At 31.3% G+C, this 23,305-nt stretch overlaps 2 protein-coding genes across 2 annotated transcripts; both read left to right on the forward strand.

Annotated features, from left to right (window-relative positions):
* The first annotated feature begins 5,341 nt into the window (after positions 1–5,341).
* LOC106771324 (pentatricopeptide repeat-containing protein At2g26790, mitochondrial-like) lies at positions 5,342–7,984 on the forward strand. The gene has a single exon (XM_014657285.2). It carries the CDS (start codon positions 5,479–5,481, stop codon positions 7,858–7,860), a length of 2,382 nt encoding a protein of 793 aa, XP_014512771.1. The 5' UTR covers positions 5,342–5,478; the 3' UTR covers positions 7,861–7,984.
* A 5,125-nt stretch (positions 7,985–13,109) lies between these two features.
* Positions 13,110–18,393, forward strand: LOC106772311 (glycine-rich RNA-binding protein RZ1C). Its single transcript, XM_014658662.2, has 4 exons — positions 13,110–13,268; positions 13,375–13,510; positions 17,297–17,793; positions 17,960–18,393. The coding sequence occupies exons 2-4, from the start codon at positions 13,400–13,402 to the stop codon at positions 18,195–18,197; spliced, it is 846 nt and encodes a 281-aa protein (XP_014514148.1). The 5' UTR covers positions 13,110–13,268; positions 13,375–13,399; the 3' UTR covers positions 18,198–18,393.
* The last annotated feature ends 4,912 nt before the right edge of the window (positions 18,394–23,305 follow it).

Consider the following 23,305-nt stretch of genomic DNA (forward strand, 5'->3'; position numbering starts at 1 on the left):
TATATATATATATATATTATTGTGACTGAAAGAGAGAAAAAATAGTTTGGATTTATAAAAATTAGAAATTTCAAAATCTAATGCGTTTTGAGATCTTAATTATCCCCAATGAATTTTGTATTATACTTGTCAACCTCAAGCTCTATATAATTGGTATTTATGTTTTTTACATACTATGTTCTGAAATACTCATTATTATCAAAATTTCTAAAAATAGTAGGATTAAAATATACATTACAAAACAAAAGTACATTGCATAAACCTTTAATATATTGTATTATTTTGTACTTTTATCTATATTTACTAGAAGGCAATCTTATAAGTTTTTTACCGTGCTTCGAAAAATTATATCATAACTATGAGTATATATATATATATATATATATATATATATATGTATATGTATATGTATGTATGTATCATAACTATGGGGATGCAGGGAGGAAAAAAACGAGGTGAAGGAAGAAATAACATTTTTTTCCGCCTTATTATATGGTAATGGTTTTGTTTCTTTGAGAATTTTTGAACAGTTCTATTATTTAATCACAAAATTTCAGTTCATTAAGCCTCTTATTAATCTTATTATGATGGAAGAAGAAAGAAAAATTATGTTGGTTTAGTATTTCTGATGAAATCATTTTTTTTTACCTGTGTTAACTAGAAATACATATTTGATTATTTATCTTTTCAATCTCACGTTTGCCAACAATTAACTCGAACACTTTTTTTCTATTTACATAATAAAGAACATATTGTATTAAATTTTATATTCATGGAAACAAAACATCTTCCTCTAAAAGAAATGTCTTCTCCAAATATACTACGTAAAAAAAAAAAGAGAAAATAAAATAATGGAAATGGATATATAACACTGTTGTTAGCTATGTATCTTATTCATTATTAAATGTGCTTGAGATATTATTTGTATGATGTGTAAAATATTTATTAATTTATCACATAAGGAAAGAGTCACTAGTTTGAGAAATGATAAGACATATAATTCATCATAATGACCGGATTGTTGATTTTTCAAATATAATAGATAATAACAAAAATAAATTTGTGTTGAAGGTTAGTTTAATTTATAATGATTGATTGAGTTATAATGGTTTAAGGTTAGTTTAATTTAATGTTTCACATTGTAACATCCCGTTTTTTTTTTATGTTTCAATTATCAGGGAAAATTTAAAATTTTAGAATCATAATACTGTAAATCCACTTATAAAATACAGAAATTGGTACCATGAAAACAAAATAAAATAAACCGATTATACTGTCTCTAACATTTATAGCACGAAAATTTTAATTAACATAAGTCTTTTTCTCACTCTCGCATCTCTATTATACATCCGAAGCATCTGCAACATCTGCTCCCATATAACCTAAAAGTTATACGATCATCGCAAGACACACACAACCACAAACACAAACAAATATGGGTAAGCTACCATAACACAGCCAATAACAATAAAAATATGTACAAGATTAGTAAGCACAACTTAATAATAATATCATTCAACTATAATGTTACCCATACTCACATAATTGTCTCTATACTATGAACATAACCAACATCCTCGTTAACTATAATGTGACTATACCCTCCATGTGATCATTTCCCATCACATCGTCATCATGAATCAACATTACATGTACCTCCATCAAAACTAACCTCATCCTGAATCGCCCATCATAATCACACCATGAGCCTCCACAATACCATAACTCCATAGTGAAAAAAATCAGTCACACTCTTGTGCTCATCAACTACACCCTTAGGTATATCTCAACACTTACTCGTTCCAACGTATATATCTAAGTACAACAAACGTTCTCCCTCTACACCTAATAATAAACATTCATCATTATCTGCATTCTCATTCAAAAATCTAATGTACTCAAACTAAATCCTCTTGAGTTTCACTCCAAGAGTGAGTTACAATTAAATAAATAATTAAATAAATAATAAATAAATGAATAAACATCATTCTAAATAAATAAACAAATAAATATCATTCCATTCCATGCCAATCCCAATAAATAAATTATTCATTACTTTAATTAAACAAGTCTAGTTACTTTTTCAATTAATTTCTAATTTCAACATGTTTTTAATTAATCTTGTGTCTAATAAATTACTCTCCTTCTCACTCCAAATTAATTCCTCTTTCCCAATAATTAATTTGATTCCAACTAATTACTAAATAATAAATTCTTACTTACAATAATAATAATTAATATCATTACTGTTTTCTTTTCTCTCTACGATTTAATTTTTATCAATTAATGACGATAATTAGTTAATTATATTTTCATTACTCTAATTTTAGAAACATAAGATTTATTTTAAATTCTCTTCTTATTAAACTTTCTGATTAAACTTATTAAGAGAGAATTAGCTTTTGAAAGCTAATTAGGGTAAATAGGTGAATCTAATTGAATTAAACAATTAGAATTAAGGTAATTAGAATTTACCAAATACAGAGGTTAACGTATTAATTTTAAGAGAATCCTAGTCTTTAATTATTTTAATTAACATGATCAGGAATCTCAATCCTTAACAGTCCAACAATTATGTAAAACAATAAGGCCTAATCTTTCATAAATTATTTATTATAATTGAAAAAAAACTTCAATTTCTCATAAAACATTAATTATAATTAAAACGAAACTATAAACCCTAATATGTTCTTTTATCCCAATATTCACTTGTCTATAAACCATCATTCAAATATTGATTTGTTCAATTCAAATTATGAACACACATAAATGAAAATAATTGAATCATTTTTCATAGTAGAAAGATTACATAATCTCATCATTCTTCAAACAATCATGCACTTCAATAAATATTCAAAACATTCAAAATTACCATAATCAAACAAATAAATAATAATTCAAGATAAGCTTCCGATACCTTAATAAGTTATAGAGTATCAATCAATAATAGGTCTTCACATTTCTCCTATATCTTTTAAAAGAAAAGATTTCTCTTCTTCAAAGAAAATTTTTGTCTTACGATGTTCTCTATTCTCTTTTTCTCCCTTGTTAAGGTAATCTCTTTTCTTTCTTTTATAAATCTTCTTTTTATTTTTATTTTAAATAAATCATATTATAATTAAAAGAAACCACCTAGGTAGTGCTCCCTACGATATCTCACAAGTAGTTTTAAAAATAACCTCCTACCCTTTTTTTTTCTAATTTTTAACTTATATTATTTAAAGTACTTTTCTTTATTTTCCACACTCTTATTTATAACTTTCACACCTCAATTACAAAATGGACATTCTTGCCCTTAAGAAAATATAAATAAAATCAAACAATTGTTTCACATGAACCTCTCTCTAAGATCCGAACTCTCTAACATTCAATCCTAAATAAATATTTTTAGCAACAAGCCAACACATCACACTAGAATATAACACATCACAAATTTAACCATCAAATGATAACAAGTGTTACACTTATATCAACAAAATAATATAGAACTTTATGTTCTTCTCAAGACTTGCACACCAACTGAACTACACAACACCTTGTAAACTCACGTAGATTTTAATAAAACATATTTAAGACTTATTTATAAACTCTACATTTTCTCGGGTCTTACACACATTGATTTATGTCTACTTAAGTATTGTTATGTTTATTGATGGATAGGTAATATTTGTCTTTCATCTTCTCATATTCTTTTCTATTTCTAATCACCACGATCACGGATATCATCGATGTCACCGATGTGCAACATTCACCGATGAGCCTCCATGTCACACATCAACCTCTACTCCACCTCCCACTTCTATCCACCACCTTATTTTCTTCCATCTTCTTCTTTTTCTTATTTTCCCCTTTCTTATCTTCTTTTTCTTTCATATTGTTATCTTCTTCTTTTCACTCAATCCCCTTTAATACAATATAAAACTTAAGCAAGTTGTTTGAGAAATTGTTCGCTCAAAGTGTTGACAAATTTAGTGGTAAAATTCAAATGTCAATGATTGTCACGGTAAGGTACCAAGGAATATTTTCGTATGTAATTGTGATGATAAGTTATCGACAAAACATTTTGATGATTTTTGTAAACAGATTCATTCTGGAAAATGCGTCGGAAACATCTTTTCATAAATTAGAGTTTACAAACAAATTATTGACCATTAATAATATTTCGTTGATAATTAATGAAATTCCTATAATGGTAATCAAAGAGAAAGTGAGAATGGATTTTTATGAGATGGCATTACGATGAAGGAACACTTAAGCAAGGTAGACAACAATTATAGATTAAAAACATAAGCATGTGACATAAAAGGAACGACAAAGAGATTGATGAGACATGTAAGAATGGAAGAGAAGAAGAAAGACGTGATTGAAGAGAATATGAAATCATGAACAAAAAGAACTTTATTTCATTAAATTTGTCACATGAATTTATGAAAGATTAAGCATAACCAACTTTTATAATTATATTTAGGACCATTCATCACCACTAGAAAAAGAGTTATAGTAAATAGAGAAAGAGTTAAAAACAAAAAAAAACTTCAACAAAGTATTTTACATTTTTTTTATAAAATATAGAACTAAAATTAATACACATTTTGAAATGAAATACATTTAATAACTAGTTTAAGATAAGAAAAACATTTTTTAAAAAAATAATATTAAGATCTTATAAGAAAAAAATCAAGTTCTACCAAAAGTTTATGCCCAAATCAAAAATAGAAAAACTATAAATAGTTAATACAAATTAATTAAAGCATAAGATAACTTTTATGTTTTAGATAAGTAAATTTTAATTTTTTATTCTTATTTTTTTCTCTTAAGAGAAATTTAGGGAAAAGTTGGTCCAAATACCCATATAATTTTCAAACTATCATCTATTCATTTTGATTTAATAAAATAATGTCTATTTAAAAATAATAGTTAACGATTTCCACATTATTCCAAAAATGGTCTTTTAAAATACTTTTATCTTATTTCAGAATTTTTTTTATCTATTTAAAACTATTCTCACCGCTTATGTCAAAGATAGTATATTGTATTGTCCTAACTATGACGCGAGGATAATATATGTAGCAGATAAAATTTACTTTTCAATCTTTATTGTATATGAAACTTATTTGAAAATTGATAATTATAATATTTAAGGTGGGATTAGTATTCAATCTAGTATGTTAGAAGAAACTTTTCATCAAAAAAAGTTTTTTTTTTTTTTAATTTAGTCTTTCATTATTTTTATACGTATAAAATTAGTTGAATATGATATTGGTTGGCTTGGAAGTCTTTTAATAACTTTTCTTTATTGTTTCATACTTGCTAATTTAATTTTTCTGTGATTTAAAAAAATTAACAGAAAATACAAATGATTTTTTTTTTAATGAGACATAAAATCACAAAACAAAAGAAAAAAAAATGTTATAGTATCTACCAACTAGGGTGAAGTCGCAGCCGTCGTTACCACCACCGCATGTTGTTCTCCTTTCCATGTCCATGAGGCTTCGTGTTTTCAACCTTGTCTTCAAAACCATTCACAAACCCAACCTAAGACCCTTTTCACAGCCATTTGCATCTACTGCACTCGCTCACTCTTTCTCCAACACCGCCCCTTCCACGCCCCTTTCACACCCAACCATCCTCCAAGTCCTTCAAACCCTCCAATGTCTCCACCACCACCCCTCTCTCGCCCTCTCCTTCCTCAACCACCTCCACCGCACCGGCTTCCCGCACACCCTCTCAACCTACGCCGCCATCATCAAAATGTTCGCTTTCTGGAACCTTCCCAGAAAACTAGATTCCCTCTTTCTCCACCTCATTACCCTCTCAAAACACCACCATCTTCCCTTTCACCTCCTTCAACTCTTCGAAATACTCTTCCAGGACTTCGACCACCATAACCATTACTTGCTCAGAGCTTTTGGTGGCTTTGTCAAAACCTGTGTCAGCCTCAACATGTTTGATGAGGCCATTGATTTCTTGTTCCAAACTCGGCGCCGTGGAATTGTCCCTGATGTTCTCACTTGCAACTTCCTCTTCAACAGGTTAGTGGAACAGGGCGAGGTCGATAAAGCACTGGCCATTTTTGAGCAACTCAAGAGGTTTGGTTTCAGACCCAATTGTTATTCCTATGCAATTTTAATCAAGGCGTTGTGTAAAAAGGGTGACTTGAGTCAACCTCTCTGTGTTTTTGAGGAAATGGAGAGAGTCGGGATCACCCCTCATTCGTATTGCTATGCTGCTTACATTGAAGGGTGTTGTAATAACCATAGATCTGCTCTTGGGTATAAGGTGCTGCAGGAATTGAGAAAGAATAATGCCCCTTTGGAGGTTTATGCATACACTGTGGTTGTTCGCGAGTTTTGTAATGAGATGAAGTTGGATGAGGCTCAGGGTGTGTTTGATGACATGGAGAGGCAAGGGTTGGTTCCTGATGTGTTTGTTTATTCTGCCTTGATTCAAGGGTATTGTAAGGGTCATAATCTGNNCNANGCTTTGNCTTTGCNTNATNAGATGATTTCGAGGGGTGTGAAGACAAATTGTGTTATTGTTAGTTACATTCTACATCTTTTGGGAAAGATGGGCAAGACTTTGGAGGTGGTGGATGAGTTTAAGAAACTAAAGGAGTCCGGAATGTTTCTTGATGGGGTTGTCTACAACATTGTTTTTGATGCTTTGTTTAAGTTGGGGAAGGTGGAGGATGCGATAGAGATGTTGGAAGACATGAAGAGAAGAGGTGTGGCTTTAGATCTTAAGCACTACACAACCTTTATCAAGGGATACTGCCTTCAGGGTGATCTCGTTAGTGGGTTTAGGGTGTTTAAGGAAATGAGTGATGAAGGTTTCAAACCTGATATTATAACATATAATGTACTGGTGACTGGGNTGGTTAGAAATGGNNATGCTTGTGAGGCATNAAAGTTTTTGCAGAGTGAAGGCGTGAAGCCAAACTCTACTACACATAAGTTAATCATTGAAAATTTGTGTTCAGTGGGAAAGGTTTTGGAAGCCGAGGCGTATTTTAACAGTCTAAAAGATAAGAGTTTTGAAATCTATTCTGCCATGGTTAATGGCTATTGTGAAGCGGACCGTGTAAACAAAGCCTATAAAATTTTCCATGAGCTGTCAAACCAAGGAGATATGGTTAACAATGCCTCCTGTTCTAAGCTAATTACTAAACTCTGGATGACAAAAGACACTAAGAAAGCTAGTATGGTGCTGAAGAGAATGTTGTCTTCAAATGCTGAACCTAGCATAGTAATGTATTCAAAAGTTATATCTTTGCTGTGCGAGACTGGGGATACTAAGAAGAAGGATATGGATAATGCTCGCCTTTTTTTTAATCTTTTTGTAAATAGAGGACTCACCCCTGATGTTATAATTTACACAATTATGATAAATAGTTATTGTAGGATGAACTACTTGGAAGAGGCCCATGACCTCTTCGAGGATATGAAGAGGAGAGGAATCAAACCTGATGTCATTACCTACACAGTTTTACTTCATGGAAACTATAAAGATTATTTAAAAAGGTGTCATGGAGAAGGAAATAAGACATCATTGAAAGTTTCTTCCATCTTGAGAGATACATCATTGAAAGTTTCTTCCATCTTGAGAGATATGGATCAAATGGAAATAAATCCGGATGTTTTTTTTTACACTGTGTTGATTGATGGAGTCAATAAGACAGATAACTTTAAAAAAGCATTAAGCCTATTTGGTAATATGGTTGACAGGGGACTAGAACCAGATACTATAACATGCGCTGCTCTGGGCTTACGTAGTAAATTTCACGGGGATAAAGCCATTAAACTGCTTAATGAAATGGGAATGACAGCAGCTGCGTGTCATCTCAGCTCTAAAACGAGGTAGAAGGGTGCATTTTCATTAGAAGTTGTTGTAATATGGGATAATATCTTTATAATCTTCCTAATTAGAGGAAATAGATACATAATATTTTGTTATTTTATTTTTTCCTAGGTTTTCTAGTTTTCCTATTTTTCTTTTTAGAAGAACTAGATTATTACAAACAAATAGAAGATTTGAGAATGTATTTTTCATGATTTGAATAATAAATCAGTCACATGGTATCAAAGAGCTTATCTAATCTGCTTCTGCTGTTTTTGCTATTTTTGCTGTCTGCCGACGGCCGACCGCCATGGCTTTCTGCATGCATGATCCTAAAATTCTCTTTTTTTTAACCTGTGTTTTTAATGGGCTCCAATTGCCCTAGCCAAGTTCTTTTTTTTTTTTTTTTTTTTTTTTCCAGGATTGCCAAATAGAGAGTTTGTTTGAGTATTATTAGAGTGGGATTCGAACCCATTTCCTTTGGAACCGAAAGTCTCTTCTTCGAATAATCTAACACTACTGCCTTCACTGCTTTTTTCGCTGTGCACTGTCGCTCTTTACCGCCGTCCACCGTCTGCCGCCGGCCTTCGTACGTCGTCGGCCAACGTCACAGTTTCGACCGGTGACCAGCAGATCTAGACCGTCTCTTCAAGCGACAGCCAACCCCACCGGAGTCAGGACCCGACTCCGCTCAACGCGCCTCCACGCGCAGCCACCGTTGCCGGAGCGTGCAGACCCACCCGTCGCCGTCGCAGACAGGGTCACCGGAGCCTCCTGAACCCATTCCTAGGGTCGGTGATGACTCGTTTGGGCTATATTTTAGTAGATCTGAGTTTTAGTCTCTGCTCCTTGGTGTGACCCACTCGCCGGACCTTCCTCTCTGTTCTGACCCTCTATAGCAGCCATTACTGTCATCTTCGTTGTCCTCACAACATCTTCGTTGGTGCAACTAAATTTTTGAACAGTTCTACTATTTAATCACAAAATTTCAGTTCCTTAAGCCTCTTATTAATCTTATTATGATGGAAGAAGAAAGAAAAATTATGTTAATCATTTTTTTACCTATGTTAACTAGAAATACATATTTGATTATTTATTTTTCAATCTCACTTTTGCCAAACTTTTTTATGTTCCTCTTTATATCACACTAGTTTTCCTACTACGATTAACTTGAACACCTTTTTCTATTTACATAATAAAGAAGATATTTTATTAAATTTTATATTCATTGAAACAAAATATCTTCCTCTAAAAGAAATGTCTTCTCCAAATATACTACATAAACAAAAAAAAGAAGAAGAGAAAATAAAAATAATGGGAATGGATATATAACAATGTTGTTAGTGATGTATCTTATTCATTATTAAGTGTGGTTGAGATATTATTTGTATGATGTGTAAAATATTTATTGATTTATCACATAAGGAAAGAGTCACTAATTTGAGAAATGATAAGACCTAATTAACAATAATGACCGGATTGTTAATTTTTCGCTAGACCATAACAAATAGAAATTTGTGTTGAATATCATAATTGCATTATATGGTGAATTTTAGCTCAACCATTAGATACGGAAGTCCAACCATAAGCATATAACAATATTATTCTGTATATACTTTTAAGAAATGTTTTTTAATGGTAAGCTACATCAATATATCGTCTTTAAAATTATAAGTTGGATTTATTAATTAGGGTGTCTAGAAAGTATGTCCCTCTTCTTCACATGAGAAAGACCAACTAATACAAAATATATTTATCACTTGTTATTTTAACATAAAATTTACATGTTTTGTTTTTTGAAATAAGTAATGTTATATTTTAAGATTTTGAAGAATATATTTATTAGGAAGGATTTAGTTGCAACAGTTCAAGGCTAGTTCAATTTAATGTTTCACATTGATTTATGTTTACTTAAGTATTATGTTATGTTTATTGATGGATTATTGATGGACAAAACTCATTGGTAATATTTTTCTTTCACCTTCTCGTCCTCTTCTCTAACTTCAACCACCATTGTCACCGTCACAGTCACGAGTATCATTGATGTCACTAGTGTGTCACATCCTCCAGTGAGCCTCACATCACACACCAACCTCCACCCCCACACTCCCATCCACCACCTTATTTTCCGCCATCTTCCTCACATCACACTTTTCATTTTCTTTTCACTTTTATGAGTTATATGAATAATGACTAATTAAATACATTCCTCCTTCTGGCTCGCTTCTTCTTTCAAAGAGCTAATTGATCTTAAAATTTCAGAGCCATGTGCAAATGGAATATGTGTGCTTTCCCACATTTCTAATATTTATTGAAGATTTGTTTGAATAGAGCGTTACCCTTGGGGATGAGGAAGCCAGGAAGAGGAAAGTGCAGAAGACAATTCTTGAAAGGAAAGGACCCCCAACGTTTTCATGTGCTGTTGAGATGATATCTAAAACAGAATGCCGTGTTCTAAAACAGAATTGCTAAGTGCAGAAGATGCACTTAGCAATTGAATTAGTTTATTAAAATGGGAAATAGATCCCTTCCAGGGGACCATCTGTGCTTACTCACTTGTGTTACTTGTTTCTCTATTGGTGTCTGGCTTCATTCTTAGAAGACCATTTCCCTGATACATTGCATCCATTTAAACAAGAGAAAGCCTACGGTATCATATACATTAACCTCTTTCATGTTGTCACTTTTTAAAATTCTTTTACTTTTTTCTGGCAGGAGGTNCGGCTTGCAATAGAGTACATTGTGATTCCTGGTGGAGAGGCTGTGGAACTTCTTCCTAGACGTTCTGAAATTATTGCCCTCCAGCTTGAACTTGTGCAAAGCTATCAGTTGGCTGCTGAAAAGTCAGGTACAGAACAGAACCCCAGGTTACAGATTCTTCCCTTGAGGATAAATACCAAAAAACCCTCCAAATCTACAACTTCTGTTGCCCGCAAGAAAACAACTCCCACCTCAGCTTCTACTGGTGGCAGCAGCAATGGCATCAGTGTTACCAGGCTTCCCATTTTGCCTGAATAATTCAATTCTTTTTTTCCCAATTCTAACATATTTCACTTCTGTTGTTCGTACATGTATTATGTATGTAACATGTACAGTCATGAACCTGGTGTAAATAATTTATTCATAGCCTAAGAGCTTGTAGCTCAGTTGGGGTGTGATATCTATGCCGGGAGTTTGATCCTCCGACAAGCTGTCCCTTCTTGTATCAAAGTGTATGTATTGGAAAAAAAAAATCAATCCATATGAAATGTAATATAATACATCATGGTTTTATTCCTCCAATGTACTTTCAATTTATAGTGGTAAATTTGTGTAGCTAGAGACAATAATACTGAAATATGTAAATATCTGATTAAAATGTCAGACAAAAAAAAAAGTTAACGAGTTAAAAGTTCGGAGAAAAAAAAGTTGAATGGTGAAATTAGGAATGTAAAATTAGGTTTAAAACTGATAGAACCAAATTGATTCAAATTCGAAGACAAAATATATTATTCTTTCTAAATATAAGTTAAATTGAATCTGATTTACGATGTTTAAGTGAGGTTTGAGATTATTTGAGAGGTGATTTACCGATAATAATCTTTTGTAATTTTTTACTATATTTGTTTCCTAATTTTAGTTATACAAGTGTGACACTTTATTTTTTAAAAAACTAAAATGTTGTTTAATCACACAACTCTGTATGTTATACTAAACAATACAAAACTAGTCATATAATCTTCACATACTACACATATTGTGTATTGTATGTAATTTCTGAATCATATAATCATACCAGTTGTCTAGTATTCTCTAAGACATAATCATACTTAGCTCACAAACTCACACCTTTTCTACCCTATTCTAGAGTAGTGTTGTGTAAAAAAATTAACAGGAATATCTAGGTTAATCTACAAATCTTAAACTCTAATAAAATCTAATATGAATATCAATGTTAACCTCCAGACCTTAAACTCCTAATAATAAATTAATATCGATGAATATTGTTGCTTAAACATAAGTGAATTTAAGAAGTATCACGTGTATTCATAGGAAAAAAAATAAGAAAAATAAAATATACTATTTATTCTATTTTAGAAATTAAGTATATCTATATTATTGTGACTGAGAGAGAGAAAAAAAAGTTTGGATTTATAAAAACTAGAAATTTCAAAATCTAAAGCGTTTTGAGATCTTAAATAACCCCAATGAATTTTGTACTATACTAGTCAACCTCAAGTTCTATATAATTGGTATTTATGTTTTTACATACTATGTTCTGAAATACTCATTATTATCAAAATTTCTAAATAATTCTAGGATTAAAATATACATTACAAAACAAAAGCACATTGCATAAAACTTTAATATATTCTATTATTTTGTATTTTTATCTATATTTACTAGAAGGCAATCTTATAACTTTTTTACCATGCTTCGAAAAATATAATATTTTATAATAAATTAGGTATCATAACTATGTGTATATATCATAACTATGGGGATGCAGGAAGGAAAAAAACGAGGTGAAGGAAGAAATAACATTTTTTTATGATGTTGTTAATGTTTATCAGACAAATTATTCGTTTGTTTTATTATATAGTAACATTTTGTTATGGTTGATATCTTAATCTCTTTAGATTTTGGAATAATTTTATTGTTCAGAGTTTTGGAAACTATTTTAAAATGATAACTTCAAATAATGGAAGTTAGATTAATTCTTATAATACTTTAAGATTGATGATAGGATTGTAAGAGTGATATGGTCAATAAATATTTATTTTATGAAGTTTGATAGGTTGATTGAAATTAATTTGTTTATGAATGTTAAATATTGTGAATAGTTTAAATTTTGAGCATTAGTTAAATTGGTTCAATGTGATGTGGTTTTGAAATATATATTAACATAAAATTCGTTTTTTGAAATATCAAAAGGGTCATTTTTCTTTTGCGTGTTAGGCAAATTACTTTTATAAGAGCTTTTAAAAGGTTGGTCAGCAACACTTTTGGCAAATCAGCTAGTGTTTTAAAAATTTTAAAAATACAATTTTATGATATTCATTTGACATAAAAAAATATAATTTTTTATATTTTTTAAAAAAGAAAAAGTTAAAAATTAAGTAATAATAATATCAAATAAATAAATGTAAAAAATTTAAATATGAAAAAAAGAAATATTTTTCTTTTAAAAGGATAATCCGAAAATATTATCAATAAGTATTTTTATAAATTTTTATTTAATCATTTGAATTCTAAAAATATGTTCGCAAACAGCATTTATTCTCGAAACGAGAGATACTCCTTTAAACAAACACGGCCTTAACACTCCAAATAAAACAATTTTACTTCGCTCTCGTAAGTGAGAGCATTATCGTGAGTTCAACTTCGAGGGTTTCCTTCAACAACTGAAATTCTCTCCGTTTTCTTTTTATCAATTTATCAGTTACTCTCGTGTTAGTATCTCAAAGTTCTACTTGCAGAAGATTTCGTTGCCCTGTGTTTTTTTTTTTTTTTTCAATTGATTTTTAAACTGTCGGCATTTGATTTTGTGCGGTTCAGGATTTAACGAGATTTGGAGTGGGTGATGGCTGCGAAGGAAGATAATCGAATATTTGTGGGTGGTTTATCTTGGGACGTCACTGAGCGTCAACTCGAGCATGCCTTTGCTCGTTATGGCAAAATTCTCGAATGCCAGGTATCCCTCTTCTTCGCTATCGATTTTCTGGACAAGTGGTCTGTATTTTAAATTAAACTATTTCACTACCATGGAAAGGAGATCTTGTTTATTCTCGTTTCAATCATGTTCGGCATGCCCTTTCAGAAATTTAGAGTGGAAAGGAGCTTTTTTATTTATTTATTTATTTTTTAATAAAAGTGACGTTTTAATTGAATCTAAATGTGCATATCGTTATAAAACAGTAGTAATGATAATTTTTGGGTGAGACTATTGTGATTCACGAAGTGGACCTGTTCAGTGCCGTTGTGATTTCTAGTTTAGGATAGGGGCGATTGCAGGGTCTGGTTTTGGCCAAGTTATTGCGTAGGAATCTTATTTTTTCATTTTTTTTATTGTGCTTTAGGGTTGAAGTTTTATGATAGGATTCTGTACATATTTTTTTCGTTTTTTTGTCTTTTTGGAATGCTGGTTTTGAATATCGTGATCTTTAAGATGCTGTGGGTGGATTTTTTAAAAGATGTTTTACCAGAATGATTTCTTCATTGCGGAAGATCATTTTCAATTTTCTGATAAAATGATAGTTTGTGGTAACTGTAGAACTTGAGCTGGAGATATTGTGGTTTGGATATTGTAATTTGGTGCAAGGAAGGTCGTTGATCAAATAACAGTCTGAGCTGTCTGCTATTCGCTTGTCTTTGATGTGCTTATGATTTGTTATTAAAAGCATTGTAATTTGGAATGGGTGTTTTGCTTTATAATTGGGCTGGCAAGTGACATTTGGACAAAGTTAATACCATAACATGCGTGTTGGAGTATGCTATTTTTTTTTAATACTTGTTTTTTGTGCGGCTCACAGATCTATGCCTTGTTGCATGACTAATGAACTGAGAAGTTCGTGACACTTGTTTAGTTGAGTTGCATTTAATTCTTTTGGGTAAAGAATTTTTTCTGTCCAAATTCAAAGTTCACACAGAAAACCATGCTGCATCTGTACTGTGGCTTCCTTCCTTTTCTAGTTGCAAATCTATCTTGTGACGGCAATTGTTACCAGTGGGATATATAACAAACTTATGCTGGGCATTCCTTCTTTTTCTTCTGGCTCTTGATCAATTGTTGTCCAAGATAATTATAGGAAATTAGAAACAGGCGTCCAAGACTGCTTTCTCATATTATGCTTTTTGAAATTTTTATCCTTTGATATATTGATATGTTATGAACACTGCTTATACCCGTTTCTTTAGTTGTAGAGGCATGGGCAACAGATGTGCCATCTTATGAACTGACAATGCATTTGGTAAGGTCAAGGTGGCATTTCTAGTGGTCCTGAAATGTGGAAAGATTCACATACACGCAGTTCCTGGGGAAGAGAGTAATATACTGTTTTTAATGGAAATGAGAATTACCCCACTAACTAATATACTGTTCCATTCGAAGTATACATAGAACCGTTTCAAAGAGCTGTGGTTTGTGGTGCTCAGTAGACCGGTTAAAGTGAGTTCAAGAATTTGTATGTGCTTGCTTCAGTTGAGCAGTCCAATGTTGCTGCACCTTTGGCAGTTTTCATTAGTTAAAGGGAGTTCAAGAATTTTTATGTGCTTGCTTCAGTTGAGCAGTCCAATGTCGCTGCACCTTTGGCAGTTTTCATTAGTTTCTCATAGCAATGTAAAGCTCTGGTGTTTGGACATTGCTTTGTGTTTTGCTGATGTCACCGCCCTTCTAACAAATATATATTCTTATAAATATCCAAACCCTGTGAGTTTGTCTCTACAACACCAACACATTCTGCATCATTACGGGTCCTGTGAGTACTTTGGTGCTGCAGAGCTCAATATTTTCAATCCGAAGCATTGAGACTATAGACAGTTGCTGCTCAGAGATTGGGTTCCTCCTTTTTTATGACATACTGTATCTCACCAGTTGATCTACCTATTATTGCTAACTGTATCGAAGGTCAAATGATTGAATATCTTGGATTTAGTCATTATTTCCTTACTTGGATAGAGTTCGAGTTCATTGGTTGGAGATGTTTTCTTTGGTTTGAATGGTTCTGCTTTTGTCAGTGTACTCTTAGATAAAGAATCCTCATCTGCATAAGAATGGTTTTCCACTAAAATGCTGGTGTGTTGGATATTGTCAGTTAAGTGACAGCAGAATTACCTAGAGTGATAGGCATTTAATTGCAGTATGGTCAATATTATGCATTCATCTTCTATGTTGCTGCATAAGATTGATTTCTTGCATCTGGTGAGGCGAATAAATCACAGGAGGTAGATGAATTCTTTCAAAAAAAAGTGAAAGCATGATCTTCAAAAGGAATGCTGTGAATGCCTGTGTCCTGCTTTTTGTCTTTCAGAATTATGGAAAATATTTGCTGGCTGAGTATTTTTCTTTTGAAGAGATACCAAATGTGAAACTCATCGTAAAATTGAAGTTGTGACAAAATCTGTTGACTGCTGAAGTGAAAGCTACAGATGGATTTGATGGCATACCATTCATTTGTGGGTAGATGTTGTAATGTTAGTTCTTCTGGGTCAGAAAATAATAGTATCATATAATACAGTGCCTTTTTATTCAAATAAGTCAGACGATAAGAATATGTTTGAGGGATTAAATTGTTAAAGGTCTATCTTGGAGTCATGAATCACTATGGAACATGCTGAAATTCTATCTCAGAATGTGGAAGTGTTTGTTGTCAAATATGGGCTTGGGATTCCTCTGAAAGGCTTAGCTATATGAAAGCTTTATCATTGTAACGGAGAAGTAAGTTGTCTGGTTACAAGTTTTTCTTTTTAAGTTAATGTTGTTTGCATCTGGTAAATAAGTACTAAAACCACCATGCAACACTTTGTTGGAGCTAAATGCCCATTTCAAATATTTTGGATTATGTTTATGTAAGCATAATTTCAGTGACTATCAGCAATTTGGTGTAATACATTATACTGTAATTGTGTTTTTATCAATTTTAATTTCGATGGTAAGGGAGGGGTAATTTAGTGGATGGTTTACAAGTCTTGTTGAATTTAGATCACCCTGTAAAATGTCTGAGATTATTTTCAGAGATGGGGTGAAGGCTGAAACACAATTTAGAAAAAAAAAAAAAAAAAAGACATTTCAGGCAACATTAATGGATGACATTCTTGAGTGTCCATTAAAAATTGGTTGATCAACGCTGTGATCAAATAGTCTACAGCTTTTGTAATTGAAATCTTACAAAAACTTTGTACTTAAATTTTATTTTATTTTTTATTGTGAACAAGCAGTAATTTTCTATTGACAGTTTCTTTTAGGCATCCAATTTTTCTAAGCAGTTTGGAAAGAGGGCTTCATTGTTTGGCTATTTTGGTGGGTGGAGAGTTTACCATATGATGGCCATGGGGTGATTTTTATTGTACTTTTTGTTACATACGAGCTGCTTTTACTACCTTTAGCTTTTCTATCTGTCTGTTTTTTCCTTTTTATAACTCATCTTTTTTTGTATGATGTGGTTCTAATTTACTGGTTTTCGAATTTATTTAATTTTAATGGTGGAGTAGCTTATATTGCTGCACTTTCTTTTACTACGATAACTTGGTGTTTCTTATTCACTTGTACTGGTTTAGTTAACAATTCCTTGTTATTAGAGGTGTTCTGTATGTTGTTCTTACTACCTATATGCGAGTCTTACAATAATGCCTATACAGTGGTAATTTGCATAAAAAGAAGCATTGATATTGTCTGTTCCGATAAAGTACCGTGAAATAGTGTTAGCATTAAGTGTGAATTACTAGTACTTAGCATGAGGTTCTCAAGCGATGCTTCATGTAGATCATGATGGAAAGGGATACAGGCCGTCCACGTGGATTTGGGTTTATCACATTTGCAGACCGTAGGGGAATGGAGGATGCAATCAAGGAAATGCATGGACGGGAAATTGGTGATCGCATAATCTCTGTCAACAAGGCGCAGCCTAAGATGGGGGGTGATGATATAGACCAAGGTTACAGAGGCAGCTACTCATCGGGTGGTAGGGGAAGCTATGGTGCTGGAGATAGGATAGGACAAGATGACTGCTTCAAATGTGGGCGTCCAGGACACTGGGCCCGAGATTGTCCTTTGGCAGGAGGTGGTCGTGGTGGTCGTGGTGGTGGTTCATTTTCTTCCCATCCAAGGTTTGGAGGTGCCGGTGGACATGGGGATCGCCTTGGTGGTGAACGTGATCGATATGTGGATGACCGTTATGATGGAGGACGCTATGGAGACAGGGATCGTTTTGACAACCGTGACTACAAATATGGGAGCCGTGATCGCTATACCAGTGACAGGTATACATATGGTTTGTGGTGGTTGCAGAATTAATTTGTTGGTGCTTTTGCCACCATTTGTTTTTCTTGGTTTAATTATGGCAAGTAATTAAAGATTTGATCTGGTTTGCCGTTAGTGCTCCTGCAATGTATGTGTGATCGTGTTTATTAAAAGGAGATTGCGCAGGTACCCAAGCAGTGGAGATCGTTTTGCAAGCGATCGATATGGCAGTGGCTCAGATCATTACCCACAAAATGGTTATGGCAAGGAAAGAGGGTATGACCGATACGGTGGTCCACGAGGCGGCGCTGATAGGTATGGAAGTGGAATAGCTGGTCGAGATGAAGGAAGGAGTTATAGGGGTAGACCTGGTCCATATGACCGCCCAAGCAGGGGCTCTCGTCCATCACTCGACCGTTACTGATTTCTACCGTTTCTGTTTTTAACGGGAAATTACAATGCAGAAGCCACATTAGAGACCTAGTTCTTGTTCTTGTTAGTTTGCGACAACTGCTAGATTATAGTTTCATAGATTCTGGATTTCCTAGTTTGTTTCCTTATTTGGATAATTGTCACAACCTCCCTTGTTTGTGGTGTTATAGTTATCCTCAGATTCACAAGACCACGCCTTCATCACAACACCAACAACATCATGCTTTTGAAAAACATTCCTTTTGCATAAATCTTATTTTTCAGTGATGGTCACATGAATTATTTTTTAAATTACTCAAAAACCTAATTAAAATAATGAGACATTGATTTTTATTTTTTTTTTATCAAAAGCGTATGCAAACAGTAAACCTTTTTTTTAAAGAAGTTCGATTCTTTTCGTCGGAAAAATGAAACAAAAACACTTAAATTTTTTCGAAAGTTTTAGATACTTTTGTTTTAGCTTTCAAACTGATGAAAAATTGAAGATTAAAATTATTACAATAAGAAAATTATCTTGAGCCTGGTTATAAATACATATCTTTGCTTTTAAATCCTTGAAAATAATTAATCTAGTGGTTACAGTTCCAATTAGATACATGCATTGCTGTTACAAGTTATATTCTTGACTTTTACAGTTACTATTTTAAAAAATCCTTCTTTACATGGTTTGCAATTTATTGTATAAAAGTAGTTGCTCTATTAATCATTTATACATTTTAAACTCTTGGAATTATAAATTTGAAAAACATGGTTTCTGAAAGTGAAACTTGACTCCTCCATTCCATGTTAGGCATTCCTTGAGTTTAAATGCTAGTATGACTTGAAAGTATGTAAATAGGGTTGGACGTCACTGTCTTCACTGTTGCTGCTGCTGCTTAAGCTCACTCTAACCATAAATGAGACTTAAAGTCAATAAAACTGTATGTTAGAGCCATTTTTTATTTTTTATTTTCTTTTCGTTAGTAAGATAAAACACGAGTTTCATCTAGTGACGTTCCTATGCAAATCTCATTGTTTAGTGAAAGATGTGAAAGTAATATGGAATAAGATTTGTGAGTACATGACACAATTTTCTTAACTATATATCAATCAAAGTAATGTGTGAATTAAAATCCTTAAAACTGCCTTTAGAGCTTTGATCCAACCATGTTTAAACTACTGGTTGAATTTTTTTTAAATATTAATAAAAAATAAATTTTAAGACTAATTTAATTCTATAAAATTAATCTGTAATATAAAATTTATAATAAATTTTAAATCTAATTTAATCTTATAAAATAAAGTTTATATTATTTTATATATTTTAAATTAATTTTATTTTCAGTGAATATAAATATTTTTTATTCAAATAAAGGTGAAGAAGTAGAATAATGTGTTGAATTAGTGATGGCTGATTTCTTCCTCCCATTTTGGATATTCCCATATGCAAAAGTTGACTTTAAGGAAACCTGCTGGTAACTCATTAGTCAAGTGGGACGGGACCACTCAAAATAAATAAAAAGGACTTTGAATTTCATTACTTCATAATCAGTCTTTAATCAATAACATCAACTAATTCCTTCCAAAGGTTAAATAAATTTCCATACCTTTAAAATTAATATTTCAATTTTTTTATATGTATAAATTTATGAATAATTTGATAAGATAAAGTGATATATATTCATATAAAAACATTGAAAATTCCAGATGAATTTTAAAAATCAAGACTTATTTAACTTATATTTGAATGTAGCCTGTGTTGTTTATGAGTGTGTCTCTATCCAGTGACATGTGTTGTGTGGTATCGTATTTCTTTCATCTAGAATCGTAATTTTTCCTATTTTACGTGATCATTTGAATGAGCCCATCTTATTCCTCACATAAACAATAAAATGTTGAAAAAATAATTCAAGAACAACTTTTCATAGTTTGTCGGTTTGTCCATTTCTATGCATTAGATAGGTTAGAAACTATATAAGATGGGACCATGTTTGCGTGGGAACATTGAAAATTGTGAGAGCTTATCCACCGTCAATTCTTTGACCACCCACTCAAGCTGCCTTTCTTGAATAGTATGTAGTATTAGATGGTAGATTCAAAGTCCAATACGAACAAATTTCCTGACTTAGCAATAATAAGAAGGGTTAATTCTCTCACTTATAAAGTCAAAAGGAGAAGATTTCTTGGATTAGAGTGTTGCTTATAATCAATGAAAAGTTTAAGTATTGAAGAGCACGTGAAGTTCTTGGAATCTGATCCCCCATTGACAAGTATGCAAGTAGGCTCATAAAATTTCAAAATAATGTTTTAAAAATTTAAATACTTTTATAAACAACCTTTGTATTTCAGTGTATTGTATTAATTTAGATACTTTTCAAACATCGAATGGAAAAGGATATTCTTCGTTGTTATCACCAATTGACCTGGTATGATGATTTGTTTAAACGAGAGATTTACTTCACAACCAAAAAAAAATTCAAAGACTCTTGTTTCACACTTTTATAAGGTCCTCTCGTTTTATCTCGAGTTTATGTTATAATTGTTCTGTTTTCTTCCTTTAAATCAAACGGTGTACATGTCCAAGACACTTATATTACAGTAAAATAGTAATTTTACGATAAATATAATTACTTACTTTTTTTATTTTCTATTTCTATTTATAAGTTTTGAAGGAGACTTTTAATTACAGGTAACCCAATTACAGTCCAAGAATGTTTAAACATGTTTTATCTAGTAAACTATCTGAGTTTAGTTTACATTAGTAATTCTGAATTGTATATTTTATTTAGGATAACTCGAGGTCATTTTATCAGAAGAACATCAATTGTATATTTATAAAGCTTGTGGTAGCCAAATAATCATTAAAACAGGCAATCAAATTCAATAATATCTGTTAATTGTCCATTAATACCAGATTCTTGTGCAATATGACTTGTGAATCACTCATAAATAGCGTATATTCACAATTAATATGACCATTAAACATATTAATTGATCATTAATGAATTTTACCTTTTCTGATTAATGTTTGTCTGACCGTCGGTTGGTTGCATGTTTTGATCCCGAATTCTTTTTAACCGGTCGGTCACCGAAATATAGTACAGTACTTATAGTTCAATCGACTTTGAAATATGGACCTATCAGTAACAAAATAAAGTGCGAACGATGAAAAAGTTTGTGAAAGATGTTCATTATTATGGTAAAATTGACCACTTGGATGAGTAGAATAGTGCATTGCCCGAACAATTATACCGTACACAACTAAATTATAATGAGTTAATTTACATGACCACTATGTCATTCTTATTATTTGTCCATTAACGTTTAATATTCTGTAGTTAGACTAATGGCTATGAGATATTGACTAATACAGGTGTTAGGCTCTAACCTTAGTATAACCTTTCCATAATTTTTCTAACCTAAGTTGAATAATTTTTCTATGCTGATTCTGTGATGTCCAAATAGTATATATCAATGTAATTATTACTTGAATAATACATCATACGCTCAATAATTGTAATTTTTTAATCATTTTAAAACAATAATTATGAGTGTGGTTGGCAATTAGTTACTTCGTAATACTTTGACTTAAAATCATTTATTTAACAACAGTTTATTCAATAAATAATATCTTAAATACATATGGTTAATCTCAACTATACTACTGAGCGGATATAAAATCAAAACATTAATTAATATCTCAAAAATAGAAGAAAAAAAAAAGATGTATAGTGTCTAACCTACATGAATAGATGTTTGTTTTCTAAACAATAAAGGAAAATTCTGTACTAAATAGTAAATATGTTGCGTGTTACATTATGCGTTGACTTGATGCATGAGAAAGAAGTATAGATACAGTCCAATTGAATCAAAATTTAAAACCTAGCAAAACAAAATATAATTTTTTTGTTTTCCATATATAGTTTAAAAATTGAACCATCTATCCTAAAAAAGAAAACGTAACAATCTGGGAGGCTTTAGATAAAGTTTTTATGTTGAAAGGTATTCAGATAAAGTTGCTGAAGTGAAATCTCTATCTATCTATATATACTTTATATATTCCATTTAGATATGTATCAAAATTATTGACTTTTTTGCCCATTCAAACTACCATTATAGTATACTTTTGACACTATATATTTCTAGATGAAACATACTTTAAAAGTTGAACCTTTCAAATAAAACAGCTTTGTTATATACATTCACTAAAACTTAAATTGAGCAAAGTTTTTTTAAGATTTTGATGTTAATCAAAGGAACACTAACTTATTTTAATTATTATACTAATATAATCTGTTAGAGATAAGAACATAGAGTGTGTTTAGATTTTCAAAAAAAAAAATATCAAAATCTTAAAGAAAGATAAAAAAAAATGTTTTATAGACACATTTTCAATAACTTGTAAAATAGTGAAATTAAAAATATATTGAAGCATATCATTAATCAATAAAAAGACTAAAATATTTTCATTTATTGATTAGTAGGACATGATCTATTTTAGTCCTTTGATGTGAAAGACAAGTTGACGGTGTTGTGTGACTCTACAAATTGGGAATGTAAGATTATCATTGACAAATATACATACTCAAGAATTTGGTTTTCTGTTTGATTTTTATTCTTGTTCTTTTTAATACACTGATATATACCAACTTTAATATTTTAAAACATATCAGTTTTTTTAATATATTAAAATCAATAACTTAGTAAAAATAATATCAATAATGCAGTATATATAAATTCTTCTCCTGTGGTTGTCGGTCTAAATTAAAATTGAGTTTTCCACAACAAAGTCACATTAATATATATGATTTTTTTTAAAATTGTTATTTAAATTAATAAAAACAAATGTATTAATTACTTGTGTGTCTCTTTTTTTTATTGTAGAAAAAAATAGTAAACTATATTAAAAATAATTATAAAAGTAAATAATTTGTATAATTATTTTATTATATAAATAGTTTATTATTATAAATAATTAAATAAATTTAGAAAGGTGATTAACAAAGGTAAAATTAAAAAATAATGTAGATTTCCGGCGATTTTCAATTTTTGTATTCACTCGTCTGTGAGGAAGTTCTGAGGCCTAAACAAATCAGTTTTCACCAGTGCACAGATGATAAA

This window comes from Vigna radiata, chromosome 8, assembly GCF_000741045.1.
Source record: "Vigna radiata var. radiata cultivar VC1973A chromosome 8, Vradiata_ver6, whole genome shotgun sequence".
Classification (NCBI taxonomy): domain Eukaryota; kingdom Viridiplantae; phylum Streptophyta; class Magnoliopsida; order Fabales; family Fabaceae; genus Vigna; species Vigna radiata.